At 40.8% G+C, this 16,752-nt stretch overlaps 1 protein-coding gene across 1 annotated transcript; it reads right to left on the minus strand.

The window, feature by feature from the left end:
- Positions 1 to 3,171: 3,171 nt before the first annotated feature.
- Positions 3,172 to 15,621, minus strand: LOC124290076 (3-oxoacyl-[acyl-carrier-protein] reductase FabG-like). Its single transcript, XM_046726765.1, has 9 exons — positions 15,570 to 15,621; positions 13,568 to 13,698; positions 11,823 to 11,915; positions 10,063 to 10,148; positions 9,521 to 9,614; positions 7,981 to 8,050; positions 7,807 to 7,843; positions 7,517 to 7,580; positions 3,172 to 3,330 (listed from the first exon to the last, which is right to left on the minus strand). The coding sequence occupies exons 1-9, from the start codon at positions 15,613 to 15,615 to the stop codon at positions 3,172 to 3,174; spliced, it is 780 nt and encodes a 259-aa protein (XP_046582721.1). The 5' UTR covers positions 15,616 to 15,621.
- Positions 15,622 to 16,752: the final 1,131 nt, after the last annotated feature.

The following is a 16,752-nucleotide window of genomic DNA, read 5'->3' on the forward strand; positions in this document are numbered from 1 at the left end:
GCCTAGAATCAATTGTAACACATACACGACCAAACGCGCGTACGCACGCACGCACAAACACACACGGAATAAAATATCGCAAAACGTGTCCTAACCAGCATATAGCCATTTATATTCATTTCACAATAGTGTTGTTTTTGTATGATTGACAAGTCAGTGTGTTGATGTACATTTCAATGAGTGAGTGAGTATAGTTTTACGCCGCTTTTAGTAATATTCCAGCAAATACACGGCGGGGGAAACCAGAAATGGGCTTCACACATTGCACCTTTGTGGGGAATCGAACCCGGGTCTTCAGCGAGACGAGCTATCGCTTTAACCACGAGGTTACCCCACCGCCCCACATTTCAATGATAAAAACAAACTGAAATCTGTCTTGATATTGTTTGAAAAAGCACATCAAGAAAGGCTACGATCAAATTGGAACAAGACAGCATTGACGCACGGGCTCCTAAACTTACAGATTACAATCACGATATCGACGGACAAATAACGTTGATGAAAGACACCGATCAGGTCAACCAAGGGCGACAACTGGCGCACAAGGTCCTTCATCAGAATGACTGTGAAGCCTTCTTTGAGTTACTGTCATATTTAAATGTCGGCGTAATGAACATGAACAACAGGGATAGTTCTATGAATATGTATACAACTGTAATAAAGTCATTTGATACATGTATACATTCTTATTTTCTTGCCTCGGTATGTCAAAGGGGAAGTAACTCTACTGTAGTGGTGTGCATAATGGTTCGTTTCATAAGCCCGTACGTTTCACCATCCGAACGTTTTTGCTGAAAAACGGAAATGTTCGGATTAACGCGGTCTGCCTGTACTTTCTTTATTACAATATATGCGACGTTTCGGTGTAGATGCTAGGACCGTTATCAAGCAAGTGATGTGTAGTACTGTAGTGGAGCATATATAATGAGTAGGCTCTTGAGTAGACTGTGCCTCTCAATCTGGAGATGAGCCTTACAGAGCTACAGGAGTAGTAAGTGGACAGGCGATTCGTCATCGGCTACACAGATGGAACCTGAAGGCTCGACGTCTACCTGTTACCTCACCATTGACAGACCGCCATTACTGCAAGACGGCTTTGGTGCCAAGAGCAGTTGCGCTGGACCAAGTCGTTTGGCAAACATTATGTTTTCTCGTGAATGATGGTTTACTGTGGACTCTTTGGGAGATGCAACATAATGTGGCGTAAACGGAATGAGCGTGTTCCTAGAGTTGACGTTAGACTGAACGATCGTCTTGAAAGTGGCACAGTTACGGTGTGGTGTTCGATCACTGTGACTGGCAGAACACTGCTTTACATGTTATTCACGAACGTGTCATTTGGATGCCGACATGGATGACCTATTGTGTTTCAAGAGCACATATGGCTTGTGGTGTTACTGAGTACCTACAACAGAAGACTGACTGACTGACTGAGTTTGGTTTTACGCCGCTTTTAGCAATATTCCAGCAACATCACGGCGGGGGACACCAGAAATGAGCTTCACACATTGTGCCCATGTGGGGATTCGAACCCGGGTCTTCGACGTGACGAGCCAACGCTTTAACCATTAGGCTACCCCACCGCCCCTACAACAGAAGAACCCAAACCACATCACCATGGCCATCACTCAGAACAGACTTATCGCGCATGCAACATGTCCGGTATATCCTTAGAAGGCGCAACGTCACCGTCAACAACCACCGACAGCTCCCAACGAAAATGGCGCTGCCCTGCTGGAAGAATGGGATGGAATGAACCATGTTGACACTGGACATGCAATTTAGGATTATGTCTCATGGAATCCTGGATCGTCTTGAGAACAGAGGCGGATTCACGCAATATGAAAGCGTTTGACTTTTCATGGGAAATGACGTGATGGACGGAATGGCGGTTTGGCCAATCATTTCACACAATCTATGGTCATCTGATAGTCAATGCAAATTTCTGTCAGATCTGACTGTTACACTGTTAAAATATTTTTCTCATAAAAGATATAAAATATCAATATTTGTGATATCTTTATATTTAATATCCCAAAGGTCACTTATGAGTACATGAAATAATGTTTTTAATGAAACATTTTTTATGGATAACAACATCTTTTATTCCGGAAGTGCGACGTGTTAATACAGATACAACCAGTTCAGGTCACATCATCAGCTGTGACGTTGTAGACTTCTATCGTACCGAGTGAAGAAGCACTGCGAGAAGTATGCCACGAACCTATGCCAGCCTCTCAACCTACTCCATCAGCAGCCTCAAGTCCGCCTGCAGCCACTCCTACTCCTACTTCACCTGGAGTGATGAGATCTATGAACAAAGACACCCTATGGACTTTCCCTTGTCCCACTTCGTCTGTTGGACTTACTCTTAAAGATCCAGGTTAGAGTTGGTCTTCAGTAACCAATGCTTGGCGATAAACGGGATCGGGTGGTCAGGCCCGCTGACTTGGTTGACACATGTCATCCTATCCCATTTGCGCAGATCGATGCCCGTACTACTGATCACTGGGTTGTCTGGCCCAGATTCGATTATTTACAGATCGCCGCCATATAGCTGGAATATTGATGAGTGCGACGTAAAACTAAACTCACTCACTCATATAGAGAAAATCTATTTAGAAGTAAACTTCTGCATACTCTTCAAGATACACTTGCAACTCTAATGTCTAACGGCAGATGAAGATTCTTCAGTTTCTCCATCAGCAACATCCTTCACCTCAACAATTCTCGCCGTTGTACTGGGAATTGCGGAGTAAAACAATAAACCAAATAAAACCCAGCTGGACAGTGATACAACAATCTGTATTGATACGAAATAAAAGAAGTTGTTATCCATATAGCTGGAATGTTGGTGACTAATGACCATCATTCACGCAGTTGGGGTATGATGGCCTGCAGCTATAAAGTACATTAATCTTGACAAGGATTCCAACTTTAAGATCCCTCTTGAAACGTAGTAAAATTCATGAGAGACTTTGTTTCAGATGTTGGTTGCTTGACACTTCTGATATTTTCTGTGTCTACAATTTAAATGTATTTACTGGCTGTTGCTAAACATCTTTCTCATTACTTAAACAAATTACATTAAATATCTATTGAAAGCAAATAAAGAATCACGATTGACCAGGTAAACAGTTTTCAAAGTTATGGAATGGAACCAGGGGATTTTTATCGTGGACACATGCAGTGGCGACCTCCGTCTATAGACTCTGTGTTGCCCGTTATGAATGATGCACTGTCGGAGGCCAGGAAGGCGATGACATTGGCAACTTCACGAACCTCTCCTACTCGCCCCAGGGCATGTGTGGTCTTGCAACGTTCTAGGAACTGGAGATGAACAACATTGAGTGGACGCATTCATCAGAAACATTGTGTATATTTTAGAATAAGATTGAAATATTCAGACATGGAAAGACATAGTTTTCACCAGGCATCAAATCTAATTTAAATAATTGCAATTTTAAAACAACCAGTTTTATATTTCAAGGCAACAATTTGACCGACTTAAGTTAACAATACTTTCGTTTGAAGAGTTCCACCAGAAAACTACATGACCTGGGTTTCATTTCAAGTGGCGCTTTAGCATACACAACATTCACAGCTGCCCTCATAAGTCTTATATCACGTACGGTCTTAGCTTAATTCCATGTAGTCACAGTGTTACATCATGTACAATCACTGTACTATGTACAGTCCTAGCTATATATCTCATACAATCATAGCTTTATACTTTTACACAATCATAGCTTTACACAATATAGCTTACACAATCATAGCTATATACCATGTGGAGCCAGAGCTAAATTTCGTATAACTTTACACCACATTCAGTCACAGTGAAATAATATGCACTGAATGTATGTTATTACAGCTTTATACAATGACAGTCACAGCTATATACCATGTACTGTCACAGCGGTTTGCACACACAGTTACCGATTTATACCAAATTAAGTCACAGCTATATACTTTATACTGTCACACTGACTGACTGAGTGAGTTTGGTTTTACGCCGCTTTCAGCAATATTCCAGCAACATCACGGCGGGGCACACCAGAAATGGGCTTCACCCATGTGGGGATTCGAACCCGGGTCTTCGGCGTGACGAGCCAACGCTTTAACCATTAGGCTACCCCACCGCCCCTATACTGTCACAACTTTATACAGTGTATAATAGATAATTTAATCATATGACCAAGACACTGCAACAAAAACATAAACCAACTGTTTTGAATAACTCCGTGGACTTGGATTTGTACAGACAGATCATAGCTGAGTGGTTCTAAAACATCACAGACTTTCTTCTTTGGAGGGTGTGTCAGATCATCATGCAGAGAAGCAGAACATCACAGTCAAATATAAAATACATGATACTAGCTGCAGTAGTTGTGTTTGTAGCTTAATGCCGCACTCAGCAATATTCCAGGTAGATGGTGTCATCAGCTGTGTTTGTAGCCTAATGCTGCACTCAGCAATATTCCAGGTACATGGAGTCATCAGCTGTGTTTGTAGCTTAATGCCGCACTCAGCAATATTCCAGGTACACGGGGTCATCAGCTGTGTTTGTAGCTTAATGCCGCACTCAGCAATATTCCAGGTAGATGGAGTCATCAGCTGTGTTTGTAGCTTAATGCCGCATTCAGCAATATTCAAGGTAGATGGAGTCATCAGCTGTGTTTGTAGCTTAATGCCGCACTCAGCAATATTCAAGGTAGATGGAGTCATCAGCTGTGTTTGTAGCTTAATGCCGCACTCAGCAATATTCCAGGTACATGGAGCCATCAGCTGTGTTTGTAGCTTAATGCCGCACTCAGCAATATTCCAGGTACATGGAGTCATCAGCTGTGTTTGTAGCTTAATGCCGCACTCAGCAATATTCCAGGTACATGGAGTCATCAGCTGTGTTTGTAGCTTAATGCCGCACTCAGCAATATTCCAGGTAGATGGAGTCATCAGCTGTGTTTGTAGCTTAATGCCGCACTCAGCAATATTCCAGGTAGATGGAGTCATCAGCTGTGTTTGTAGCTTAATGCCGCACTCAGCAATATTCCAGGTACATAGAGTCATCAGCTGTGTTTGTAGCTTAATGCCGCACTCAGCAATACTCCAGGTACATGGAGTCATCAGCTGTGTTTGTAGCTTAATGCTGCACTCAGCAATTAATATTCCAGGTACATGGAGTCATCAGCTGTGTTTGTAGCTTCATGCCGCACTCAGCAATTAATATTCCAGGTACATGGAGTCATCAGCTGTGTTTGTAGCTTAATGCCGCACTCAGCAATATTCCAGGTACATGGAGTCATCAGCTGTGTTTGTAGCTTAATGCCGCACTCAGCAATATTCCAGGTACATGGAGTCATCAGCTGTGTTTGTAGCTTAATGCCGCATTCAGCAATATTCCAGGTAGATGGAGTCATCAGCTGTGTTTGTAGCTTAATGCCGCACTCAGCAATATTCCAGGTACATTGAGTCATCAGCTGTGTTTGTAGCTTAATGCCGCACTCAGCAATATTCCAGGTACGTGGAGTCATCAGCTGTGTTTGTAGCTTAATGCCGCACTCAGCAATATTCCAGGTAGATGGAGTCATCAGCTGTGTTTGTAGCTTAATGCTGCACTCAGCAATATTCCAGGTACATGGAGGCATCAGCTGTGTTTGTAGCTTAATGCCGCATTCAGCAATATTCCAGGTAGATGGAGTTATCAGCTGTGTTTGTAGCTTAATGCTGCACTCAGCAATTAATATTCCAGGTATATGGAGTCATCAGCTGTGTTTGTAGCTTAATGCCGCACTCAGCAATATTCCAGGTATATGGAGTCATCAGCTGTATTTGTAGCTTAATGCCGCACTCAGCAATATTCCAGGTACATGAAGTCATCAGCTGTGTTTGTAGCTTAATGCCGCACTCAGCAATATTCCAGGTATATGGAGTCATCAGCTGTGTTTGTAGCTTAATGCCGCACTCAGCAATATTCCAGGTATATGGAGTCATCAGCTGTGTTTGTAGCTTAACGCCGCACTCAGCAATATTCCAGGTAGATGGAGTCATCAGCTGTGTTTGTAGCTTAATGCCGCATTCAGCAATATTCAAGGTAGATGGAGTCATCAGCTGTGTTTGTAGCTTAATGCCGCACTCAGCAATATTCAAGGTAGATGGAGTCATCAGCTGTGTTTGTAGCTTAATGCCGCACTCAGCAATATTCCAGGTACATGGAGCCATCAGCTGTGTTTGTAGCTTAATGCCGCATTCAGCAATATTCCAGGTACATGGAGTCATCAGCTGTGTTTGTAGCTTAATGCCGCACTCAGCAATATTCCAGGTACATGGAGTCATCAGCTGTGTTTGTAGCTTAATGCCGCACTCAGCAATATTCCAGGTACATGGAGTCATCAGCTGTGTTTGTAGCTTAATGCCGCACTCAGCAATATTCAGGTAGATGGAGTCATCAGCTGTGTTTGTAGCTTAATGCCGCACTCAGCAATATTCCAGGTACATGGAGTCATCAGCTGTGTTTGTAGCTTAATGCCGCACTCAGCAATATTCCAGGTACATGGAGTCATCAGCTGTGTTTGTAGCTTAATGCTGCACTCAGCAATTAATATTCCAGGTACATGGAGTCATCAGCTGTATTTGTAGCTTAATGCCGCACTCAGCAATTAATATTCCAGGTACATGGAGTCATCAGCTGTGTTTGTAGCTTAACGCCGCACTCAGCAATATTCCAGGTATATGGAGTCATCAGCTGTGTTTGTAGCTTAATGTCGCACTCAGCAATATTCCAGGTACATGGAGTCATCAGCTGTGTTTGGAGCTTAATGCCGCATTCAGCAATATTCCAGGTACATGGAGTCATCAGCTGTGTTTGTAGCTTAATGCCGCACTCAGCAATTAATATTCCAGGTACATGGAGTCATCAGCTGTGTTTGTAGCTTAATGCCGCATTCAGCAATATTCCAGGTAGATGGAGTCATCAGCTGTGTTTGTAGCTTAATGCCGCACTCAGCAATATTCCAGGTACATTGAGTCATCAGCTGTGTTTGTAGCTTAATGCCGCACTCAGCAATATTCCAGGTACGTGGAGTCATCAGCTGTGTTTGTAGCTTAATGCCGCACTCAGCAATATTCCAGGTACATGGAGTCATCAGCTGTGTTTGTAGCTTAATGCTGCACTCAGCAATATTCCAGGTACATTGAGTCATCAGCTGTGTTTGTAGCTTAATGCCGCATTCAGCAATATTCCAGGTAGATGGAGTCATCAGCTGTGTTTGTAGCTTAATGCTGCACTCAGCAATTAATATTCCAGGTACATGGAGTCATCAGCTGTGTTTGTAGCTTAATGCCGCACTCAGCAATATTCCAGGTATATGGAGTCATCAGCTGTGTTTGTAGCTTAATGCCGCACTCCAGCAATATTCCAGGTATATGGAGTCATCAGCTGTGTTTGTAGCTTAATGCCGCACTCAGCAATTAATATTCCAGGTATATGGAGTCATCAGCTGTGAGGACAACTTACCTGTGCATACTTTTCTTCCGTCATACCTCCTCTCTTGTGGACCTCTGTCACAATCACACCCGGACTGTAACCAATGGGTCAGAGGATAACACCTACCATTTGTGATCAAATATGTTATAAAACAGAAAGAAAGTATTTCATTTGACGTTATTGGGATTTCTTTATTCCAATTCCTGCAGAACTGGCGTGTAAAATCAACCTTTATCTGTGCAGGAAATGGTGAGTGTGATTATGATAATCATGATTATTATACTTATAACCGATTGAATTATAAATAATTACAGACTTACTTCACGCAGTTAACTCTGACTTGTTTAGGAGCCAATTCTGTAAAAAAAAACACATGAAAATTTAAAGTTCTGAATGACATATGCTAAACACAGACAATGACAATGTCCTTTTCCTTCATGTAATAGCAATAGCATCAGTTAGTTACGAGGTAATGCATATCTGTGAATACTCACCCAGAGCCACACATCTTGTCATCTGGTCAATGGCGCTCTTAGACATGCAGTATGATAAGATACCTGGAAACTGAAATAGTAAACCACGTAGTGCTGTGATTTTATGGAACTTAAGCCCTAAGTTTGTTACAAATATACACACTGAAATATTCAGACCTTTGTTTTGTTGAAACAGTATGCCATCAGGGAATGACTTGGGCTCCGGTTATAGCTGTCACTCTAGCATTCATTCAGTGCAACTGAAATGTGATTCCTATATCCCTGTATGGAGCTGTTGAACCCTGAGCGGCCAGCCAAATTAGAGATCGCTTTAAGAACATGACTACTTTTTGTAACACTACCAGAAATGTTCATTTCTGCTATAATATAACAACATCAAAACTAAAAGGATATACAACCACTATTATTCCAAAATAATATGCAAATGTCAGCTCACAAATGACCATATTTTTATATGCTTTATGGCTGGAACAGTTTTCACGAACGTCACCACTAGCAAGAATGGCCACTGTGTGGGAATTACAGCTATTGATCAGCGTGTCTAGTGATCAAACACCAGTCGAATTTAGAATCTACGACAATTCGTTTGCAGAATTGTGCATAAAATATTGCGAAGTGTGAATTAATCATTTAATTGCTTTTCATCGTAAATATTTAAGAGGTAATTTATTTTCTTTTAGTCATTGCTAGTAAGTTCAGATTTAAAAATATTTCCTTTCATATACACAGCGAAATTGAATAAAAGCAGCATGTTTCATAAAATACTATTTTCGAATAGAAACAATATATATTTTGCAAGCAAATAGAAACAACATTTATACAAGTTACTGTTATGTGTCTTTACACATTTTAATCAACAATAATTGATTAAATACACACTGTGTCAGACCCAGAAACACTTGATAAACGCCATGTCATCTAAATGAACAGCTGTTTATGGTAAGCATGATTGCTAAACAGACCTACGATGGTTCATTTCCATAGTTAGTGAACCGAAATACTTCATGAATTCAATTCGTTTTTTGCCTTTACTAGAATCGAATATTCATGAATGAGAAGTGAATTTGTCATAATGAATCAACACTGTCAAAATATGTCCATAAAGATATTTTGTTATTGTTCCCCTGAATACAATGAATAATAAATCAACCGTATTCAGTACCCAATAACATTAATCGGTATCTAATATTCCTGCTATGCATAATATTGGACAGGAACGCACAAGTTTTAATGCAACTACTGGTTGTATTCAATGTTCATTATCAAAGAATACTATCAGTGGTATAATTGAGTTTGAAGGTAGGACACAAAGGATATATCTGTACAAAAACAACAACATGTAACTGTATCATAATGCATGTCATAAAGATTCAACATAGACTCCACTGATAATTAGAAATATATCATAACATTTCAATTTTTCACTGCTTTTAAAAGGGGAGATATTTGTCTCACAGGTCAAAAAATCAAAGAGAATCCTGGACATATACAATTACAATCTTAACATATAACACAGATAGTTATAAGTGTATAAACATACTGCTCGGACCCCTGCTATGCTGGAGACGTTGACGATGTTGCCCTTCGTCTTCACCAGGTGAGGTACACACAGCATTGTTAAGTGGTAGATGGACCTGAAGCCACAATGAGACAATAAGGTCCTCCTGATAGCAGCATCCAGGTTATTAAGCTCCATGTCTTGGAGCAGGATCGGTGTATGATTACATGGGGCAACTCATGAGGATATCAGTGTCCATCGAATTAGACATAACTATACATTCAAGTCCGTGCACATGTGAGTCCTTCTTTGAAAATTTAGGAGTTAGGAATCCATTCCTAACTCTCTTGAGTTCACCAAACGATGACAATTATTGTGTATTAATCAGTTTAGCACTTTTAAAGGTGACAGTTTCGAGTCGCGATCGAGTAGGAAAGGGTTTGAGGTAGTTGCCGCCTGTCCACAAGCCACAGCAACATGGCGAGTCCATGATTTCTATGCTGACTTCGGGTGTATAAACATCTTGCCAAAGCAATGACCATGTTTAAAATTCAAAATGTACTCTGCTTAAATTGGAGTCTCACCTCACATTGATGCTGAATGTTCTGTCAAATTGTTCTAAACTTGTTGTTTCAATACTGCCAGATTCAAGGATTCCGGCATTGTTGATCTGAATGAAGAAACACAAAAAACTTTATCAAGGATGCTGTTGGATATCATGAGTAATAAAATAAGTCTGGCTAAATGTCCTGCTGCAGTTTTTACCTGCTCAGTGAAGAACATGACACTTGACCCAAGGACTGTTACCTGTCCTGCTTTCCAATATTTTACACTCAAGGATTAAGATTACCGTGTGTATTTTCTGGTAAACAAACCCGGAAACAGCAATCAGTTGTGAGTCACGTGAAACTGCTGTTACTTGTTAAAGATACAGTACTAGTTGTTGAGATGAGTTCACTTACTTCTTTTAACATTTAATACAGGTAAATTAAACAATTTGAAGAAAGGAAATGCATCTATTAAACAGCTGACATCAATTTAAATGAATTTGAAAAAATCCCACAAATCTCATCAGATCAATAATGCACTATCAATTATCGTATTATGTTCATTAATAACTCAACTGAACACCTCAACATTGACCGAACAGTCTTCTTAGTCAAGCTAATATTTAAATCTAAGTTTTATTCCTGAAACTTTGGAATTTGAAACAACACAAGTGGAGACTTCAAGAATTAGCAGTGATCGTATCAGTCCAGTAATGACTAATACATGTATGGCGTCAGATTATGTTTACAGACGTCATGTGTTTCGGAAAGCAGTGTTCATTCGCGCTGTAACAAGGCGGGTTGCATCACGCTGACACGGATGGCTTGTGTTTAAGATAAAGTTAACTATCATTCGTGCAGCGACAGAGGCCGACTTAGTTTAGAGCCTTTCAGTCTGGTTTATTCAACAAAGAGACGTAGGCCATCGGCCCATGACATAAGCAGGTTATACAGCAGCCACATTACGTTTTGCTTACATTGACAGATTTGTGCTCCGTTGCATAGACTTATCAACATACATAGCCAACTTTCTTACAAGATCAATCTTATCACTGGACATTAAAGATTTAATTTATCTAATGTTGGAAATACATAGTATTCCCTTGGTATAAACTGTTCACGCAAATCGACATACGCCTTGCACACAACAAGAAGTAGTACTATCTTCGACATAGTTCATTTTACAAACATCGCAAAATCTTTGTTTTCTTGGGACATGTGAGTATCTACCTATCTCAAATTTTAGTTGGTGAAAACTACATCTAAACTTAACTAAAGCGACACAAAATTTCTGAATAGTTATATGCTTGATATAATACTCTTGATATAAGTTAGACTTATACATAGAATAATGATATGTTTGAGAGCCTTGTGACAAAGATGTGTAACCTCTAGATTAGCGCTATGTATGAGTTGCCATATTAGTACTTCGTACTGGCTCAAACTGATAATGGACACAGGATTATATTATACTGGATAGAGGAACATATTCATACTGGATGCAGATTTATTGTCCTCCTTTATAGTGCTCTTCATTAATACTGGACTTTGGCTACTGAATACTAGGAACATATTGACATTAGATAAGAACTTGTACTGGTACATGATATTGGCTTTTACTGATACTTGACATGTATTGATACAAGATACAAGACTAAGGCTACTGAATACTCGCCTATATTGATACTGGACACAGAAATGTAGTAATATCAGATATGTTTGACAGAATATATATATATGCTCTTTCAATAAATATCTAGACTGCAATAGGTAACTGTAATTTAAATGTTCCTGACCAAAATGTCCAGCCTGCCTGTGGCTGCGATAGCTTCCTCCACAATACGCTTCGTGTCCTCTTCCTTTGACAGGTCACCAGTCAGGAGGACGGGCTGCGGAGGACATGGAATTTGTAAATGTCTTGTTGATATTGTCTCCATAAGTGTAATACAAATTTTCTAAATCATATAACAGTACTGGTGATGCACTACTGAAACATGATCTGTTTGATTGGCTTAGAAGTTGATGAATAACAAGAAAGGTGTGATACTTTATAGACAACTTCCTTGAATCGAATCACACTATAATAAAGAAGTTGTTATCCGTAAAGTATCATACCTTTCTTACCATTAAAACACAATGAGAAAATGTGAAACTAAAACATTTGAACATGGAAAATGCCAATATTTTTGTCTGAAGTGCTAAGCGTTCAAATGTCACTAAACAAGAACTGGATAATAAGATCATTACCCTAATTATTTGTGATGACATGCATCCTTCATAGTTTTCCCTTCCAAACTCCACATTATACTACTTTCCAGGAGCTCATCACTTCTGTAAACAAGGATAAATATCTTTAACACATCAGGGGTTCCTGGAGCCTTTTTACAATATGGTGAGTGCTAATCCTCAACAAACAAGAGCACCATGAAATCATCTATTCTGTCTGTAACAAGGGCGACGGGGTAGCCTAGTGGTTAAAGCGTTCGCTCGTCACGCCGAAAACTCGGGTTCGATTTCCTTTTTTGAAAGGAGGAGGTGCAACACTTCATTTTCACGAGAGTTTCAATGGTCATTTAACACACACACGCACGCACGCACGCACGCGCACACACACACACACACACATCCGCCTGTGCTCTTGTCCCCAGCCGTGACATTGCTGGAATATTGCTGAAAGCGGCGTAACACCCTAAACTTACTCAGTCCACAGTTATTTATTTCACCTGCTATCTCCTTTATGATAAAGGGAAACAAGACTGAAGATTCATCATTTCCCATTTGTAAACCGTAGGGTCGTATAACTAATAGCGTGTTGTGCACTGTACACGTACGGGCTGGTTTATTGGCGGCGCATTCATAAATATCAACCTGAAACGCATAATGAGTTTGTTATATAGCTTGGCATCTCATGCAAAACTGATTTGGTTTTCGTAAAAACGTTGAAGTGAGCTATTATTGTTTTGCGTCCTCCGATCTCATTTTCAACTTGTTTTTCGAATGACAGTGCGAAGCCTGAAAATCCTTGCAAACTTAAGGGATTAATTCCGATTGGTATGACTCGTTTAGTGAACCAATCAGGCTGCTTGTTGCATTTTCACGTTTTGTTGCCAGTGGGAACACGCCAACTGTCAAACGCCAATGTCAGTCTAAACGTCTTCCATTTTTCGTGAAGAAGCAATGAGCTGATGGAAAGGCTGAACGATTAGAAACATTTACCACTTTGACGAACAGGCGGGCACGGAGCACAAACCTAGAAACAAATCTCTTACACAAGCACTGGGTTGGCATTTTAATGTGTTAATGGCCTTCACCTCATACCTGCATCCGTTGTCACCTTATATATCTTATACACTGTTTATGAAGTCCATTGCCCAATGTGTCCGTGACCTTCACCTTACACTGGATCCAGAGTCACTTTACATAAGTCAATGTATGTCTCCGTGTGTCCGTGACTTTCACCGTATACTTGGATACCTTTTACCTTATATATCTTAAACACTGCACATGAAATCGCCTATTCCAACGTGTCCGTGACCTTCACCTTGTACTTGTCGTGGTTACACTGCTCTGCTGTCTTCTCCAGATTCTCCTCATTCCTCCCTGTGATGATGACACGGGCTCCCAGCTGAGAAAACAATATGGCTGTGCCGGCACCAATACCGGAACTGGCACCTGAAAATGTGAATATGTTAATGCATTCTGTGACTTGCACGTAACATAAAGTACTTTCATTACATCAACCTGACGTCAGAGATACAGCCAGTTTGGTTTATGTTGGAAAACAATCACTCCAAATCACATGAGGTAAACACATACCTACGTATCCACGTACATTGTGTTGATCTCTGTTGCAAATCCCTTAGGGTGGGGATGAATTCAAATTTACCACCTGGATACCCGTACCCCAATTATCCTACTCCGGCAACTGCAGAAGGTATCAAGAGTGTGGTTAATGTAATTTGGCAATTGTTTCACCAGAGCAGAGGGCATTGATAACTCTCAATAGACGCATGCTGATTATGGATAAAATGGAGTTGAATAAGGCTTATATATTCAAAAGTCTGACACTATATAAAAAATGCATATGTGTCTTCAGAAAGAAATGTGAACATTATTGTTGATTATCTGTGGAGTGATTTTCGTTAAAGTAAGCAGAGGTTTTAGTAGTCCAGCTTACTGAGTAACCAAGTTACTCCTTCCTCTTCCAAAAATAATTCGTGAAAATTACTCGGTCTCTACCAAGCTGACACATATGAGACTGACCTCAACTGTTGAAAAACAGCAGCTCTAGAATGATATCAGTATCTATCATCAGTATCACCAGACCACCACAATATCCCAACACTACCAGTATCAGTCAGTGCTGCATCATGACAATATCCCAACACAACCAGTATCAGTCAGTCCTGCATCATGACAATATCCAAACACTACCAGTATCAGTCAGTCCTGCATCGTGACAATATCCCAACACTACTAGTATCAGTTCAGTGCTGCATCATGACAATATCCACAACACTACCAGTTTCAGTCAGTGCTGCATCATGACAATATCCCAACACTACCAGTATCAGTCAGTCCTGCATCGTGACAATATCCCAACACTACCAGTATCAGTCAGTCCTGCATCGTGACAATATCCCCAAACGATCAGTATCTGTCAGTCCTGAATCTTGACAATATCCCAACACTACCAGTATCAGTCAGTCCTGCATCATGGCAATATCCCAACACTACCAGTATCAGTCAGTCCTGCATCGTGACAATATCCCAGCACTACCAGGATCAGTCAGTCCTGCATCGTGGCAATATCCCAACACTACCAGTATCAGTCAGTCCTGCATCGTGACAATATCCCAACACTACCAGTATCAGACAGTCCTGCCTGCATCATGACAATATCCCAACACTACCAGTATCAGTCAGTGCTGCATCATGACAATATCCCAACACTACCAGTATCAGTCAGTCCTGCATCATGACAATATCCAAACACTACCAGTATCAGTCAGTCCTGCATCGTGACAATATCCCAACACTACCAGTATCAGTTCAGTGCTGCATCGTGACAATATCCCAACACGATCAGTATCCGTCAGTGCTGCATCGTGACAATATCCCAACACTACCAGTATCAGTCAGTCCTGCATCATGACAATATCCCAACACTACCAGTATCAGTCAGTCCTGCATCATGACAATATCCCAACACTACCAGTATCAGTCAGTGCTGCATCGTGACAATATCCCAACACTACCAGTATCAGTCAGTCCTGCATCGTGACTGCGAATATCTGCTCATGTTTTAATCAAAACCACTCTACTTTAAAACAGTTAAGTACTAACTAGACAAGCTGTTCTACACATGGCATCAGAATTACTGTTAGTGAAAAAGCGTCATCACTCTAACGAAAAGAAGAAGCGTGAAATGTATCGTGTAATAAAGGGGAAAAGATATCATACCAGAAGATTATTTGTTCGTTAATGTTGTTAATGATGGGACCATCAGTCGTTAAAAGTATTAATTTAACGTAATGACGCACCTGTCACCAGCGCTACTTTGTCAACGAGCCTTCCAAGGGACGCCATCTCTCCAGTGAATGAAACAATCTACTGACAATGTGCTCAGGGCGTGTTTGCTTGGCAAGTCGAAGCAGAAGTTTTGCATATGAGCTGATCAGGGACACATGTTCACACTCGTAATGACGCACCTGTCACCAGCGCACCAGTCACTTCTTTGATACCCTATTGAGGGGCAGCCCACGCGTACACGACAGAGGTCAGCGTTCGAAATTAACGTCGGTCCTTAGGGCCCGAAGCCGACTAAAAACCACTCGGACCCACAGCTGTTGTTTTCTGCTGGTCCTTATGGCCGACAGCTTTTTCATCCCCAATAACTAACAGTATTATTTCCATAAGATATAGTACATAGGGCCTACACATTCTGATCAGGAACCACAACGTTTTATGGTTCTGGGTCCTTAGGGCCTGCAGCTTTCCGGGGTTAAGGGCAACCACTGTCAGACTTTGTGGATGTGACATGCATTTACCACATAGAATCGCTAAGACAGCTTGTTACAATGTTTTCCCCAGCATTTTCATAAGTACATCTTTCAGCGTATACATCACAAGAACATTGCCTAGTGTTACGTTTAGTGAAGGATAATATGTATAGCTGTTTCTCGAACGAAATGATGCTTGAATGACACATGTACCATCCTCTATGCGTCGTTTTCGCAGACATGCATCCTGAACTGTTTTGTAAATGTGTTCATAGGTTTGAGAATCTCTGTCACTAAAATGTTTAACTACTTTTCACAAATTTACGAAAGAACTATTTTTCAAACAAAAATTAGAAATCCAAGTGTGTTTTGATGTGTTATAATGACCTTCACCTTATACTTCTTTAGGTTTTCCTGATGCTGACACGGACTCCCAGCAGAGAAAACAATATGGCTGTACCAGTACCAATATCTGAACTGGCACCTGGAAATTACTAGAGAGGAACTTTGAGAGTTTTTCTTTACCATATTTCGACAACCATCCTGTTCTCACAAGGCCGGTTTACAACAATAATAAGTAATAAGTCTTGCAGTGATGAGTTTCCTACACGAGGAAGCATCCGCAACTCTTCCGTGGTCAGCAGAAGTCCAGAACCTCAAACCATGGTCAATCCTAGGATGGAATGAGCATCGCACGTGAGTGAACACTTTAACTCTCTTGGTA

This window comes from Haliotis rubra, unplaced genomic scaffold (genome assembly GCF_003918875.1).
Source record: "Haliotis rubra isolate DU_JTF1 unplaced genomic scaffold, ASM391887v1 Scf456, whole genome shotgun sequence".
Classification (NCBI taxonomy): Eukaryota; Metazoa; Mollusca; class Gastropoda; order Lepetellida; family Haliotidae; genus Haliotis; species Haliotis rubra.

Excerpts from the sequence above, each read along its gene's own strand:
- LOC124290076 (XM_046726765.1), bottom strand. The coding sequence starts at position 15,615 with ATGGCGTCCCTTGGAAGGCTCGTTGACAAAGTAGCGCTGGTGACAG. Across the intron at positions 9,615-10,062 it reads ACATTCAGCATCAATGTGAG|GTCCATCTACCACTTAACAA; the intron begins GTGAGACTCCAA and ends TTGTGGCTTCAG. Across the intron at positions 7,844-7,980 it reads GACAAGATGTGTGGCTCTGG|AATTGGCTCCTAAACAAGTC; the intron begins GTGAGTATTCAC and ends TTTTTTTTACAG.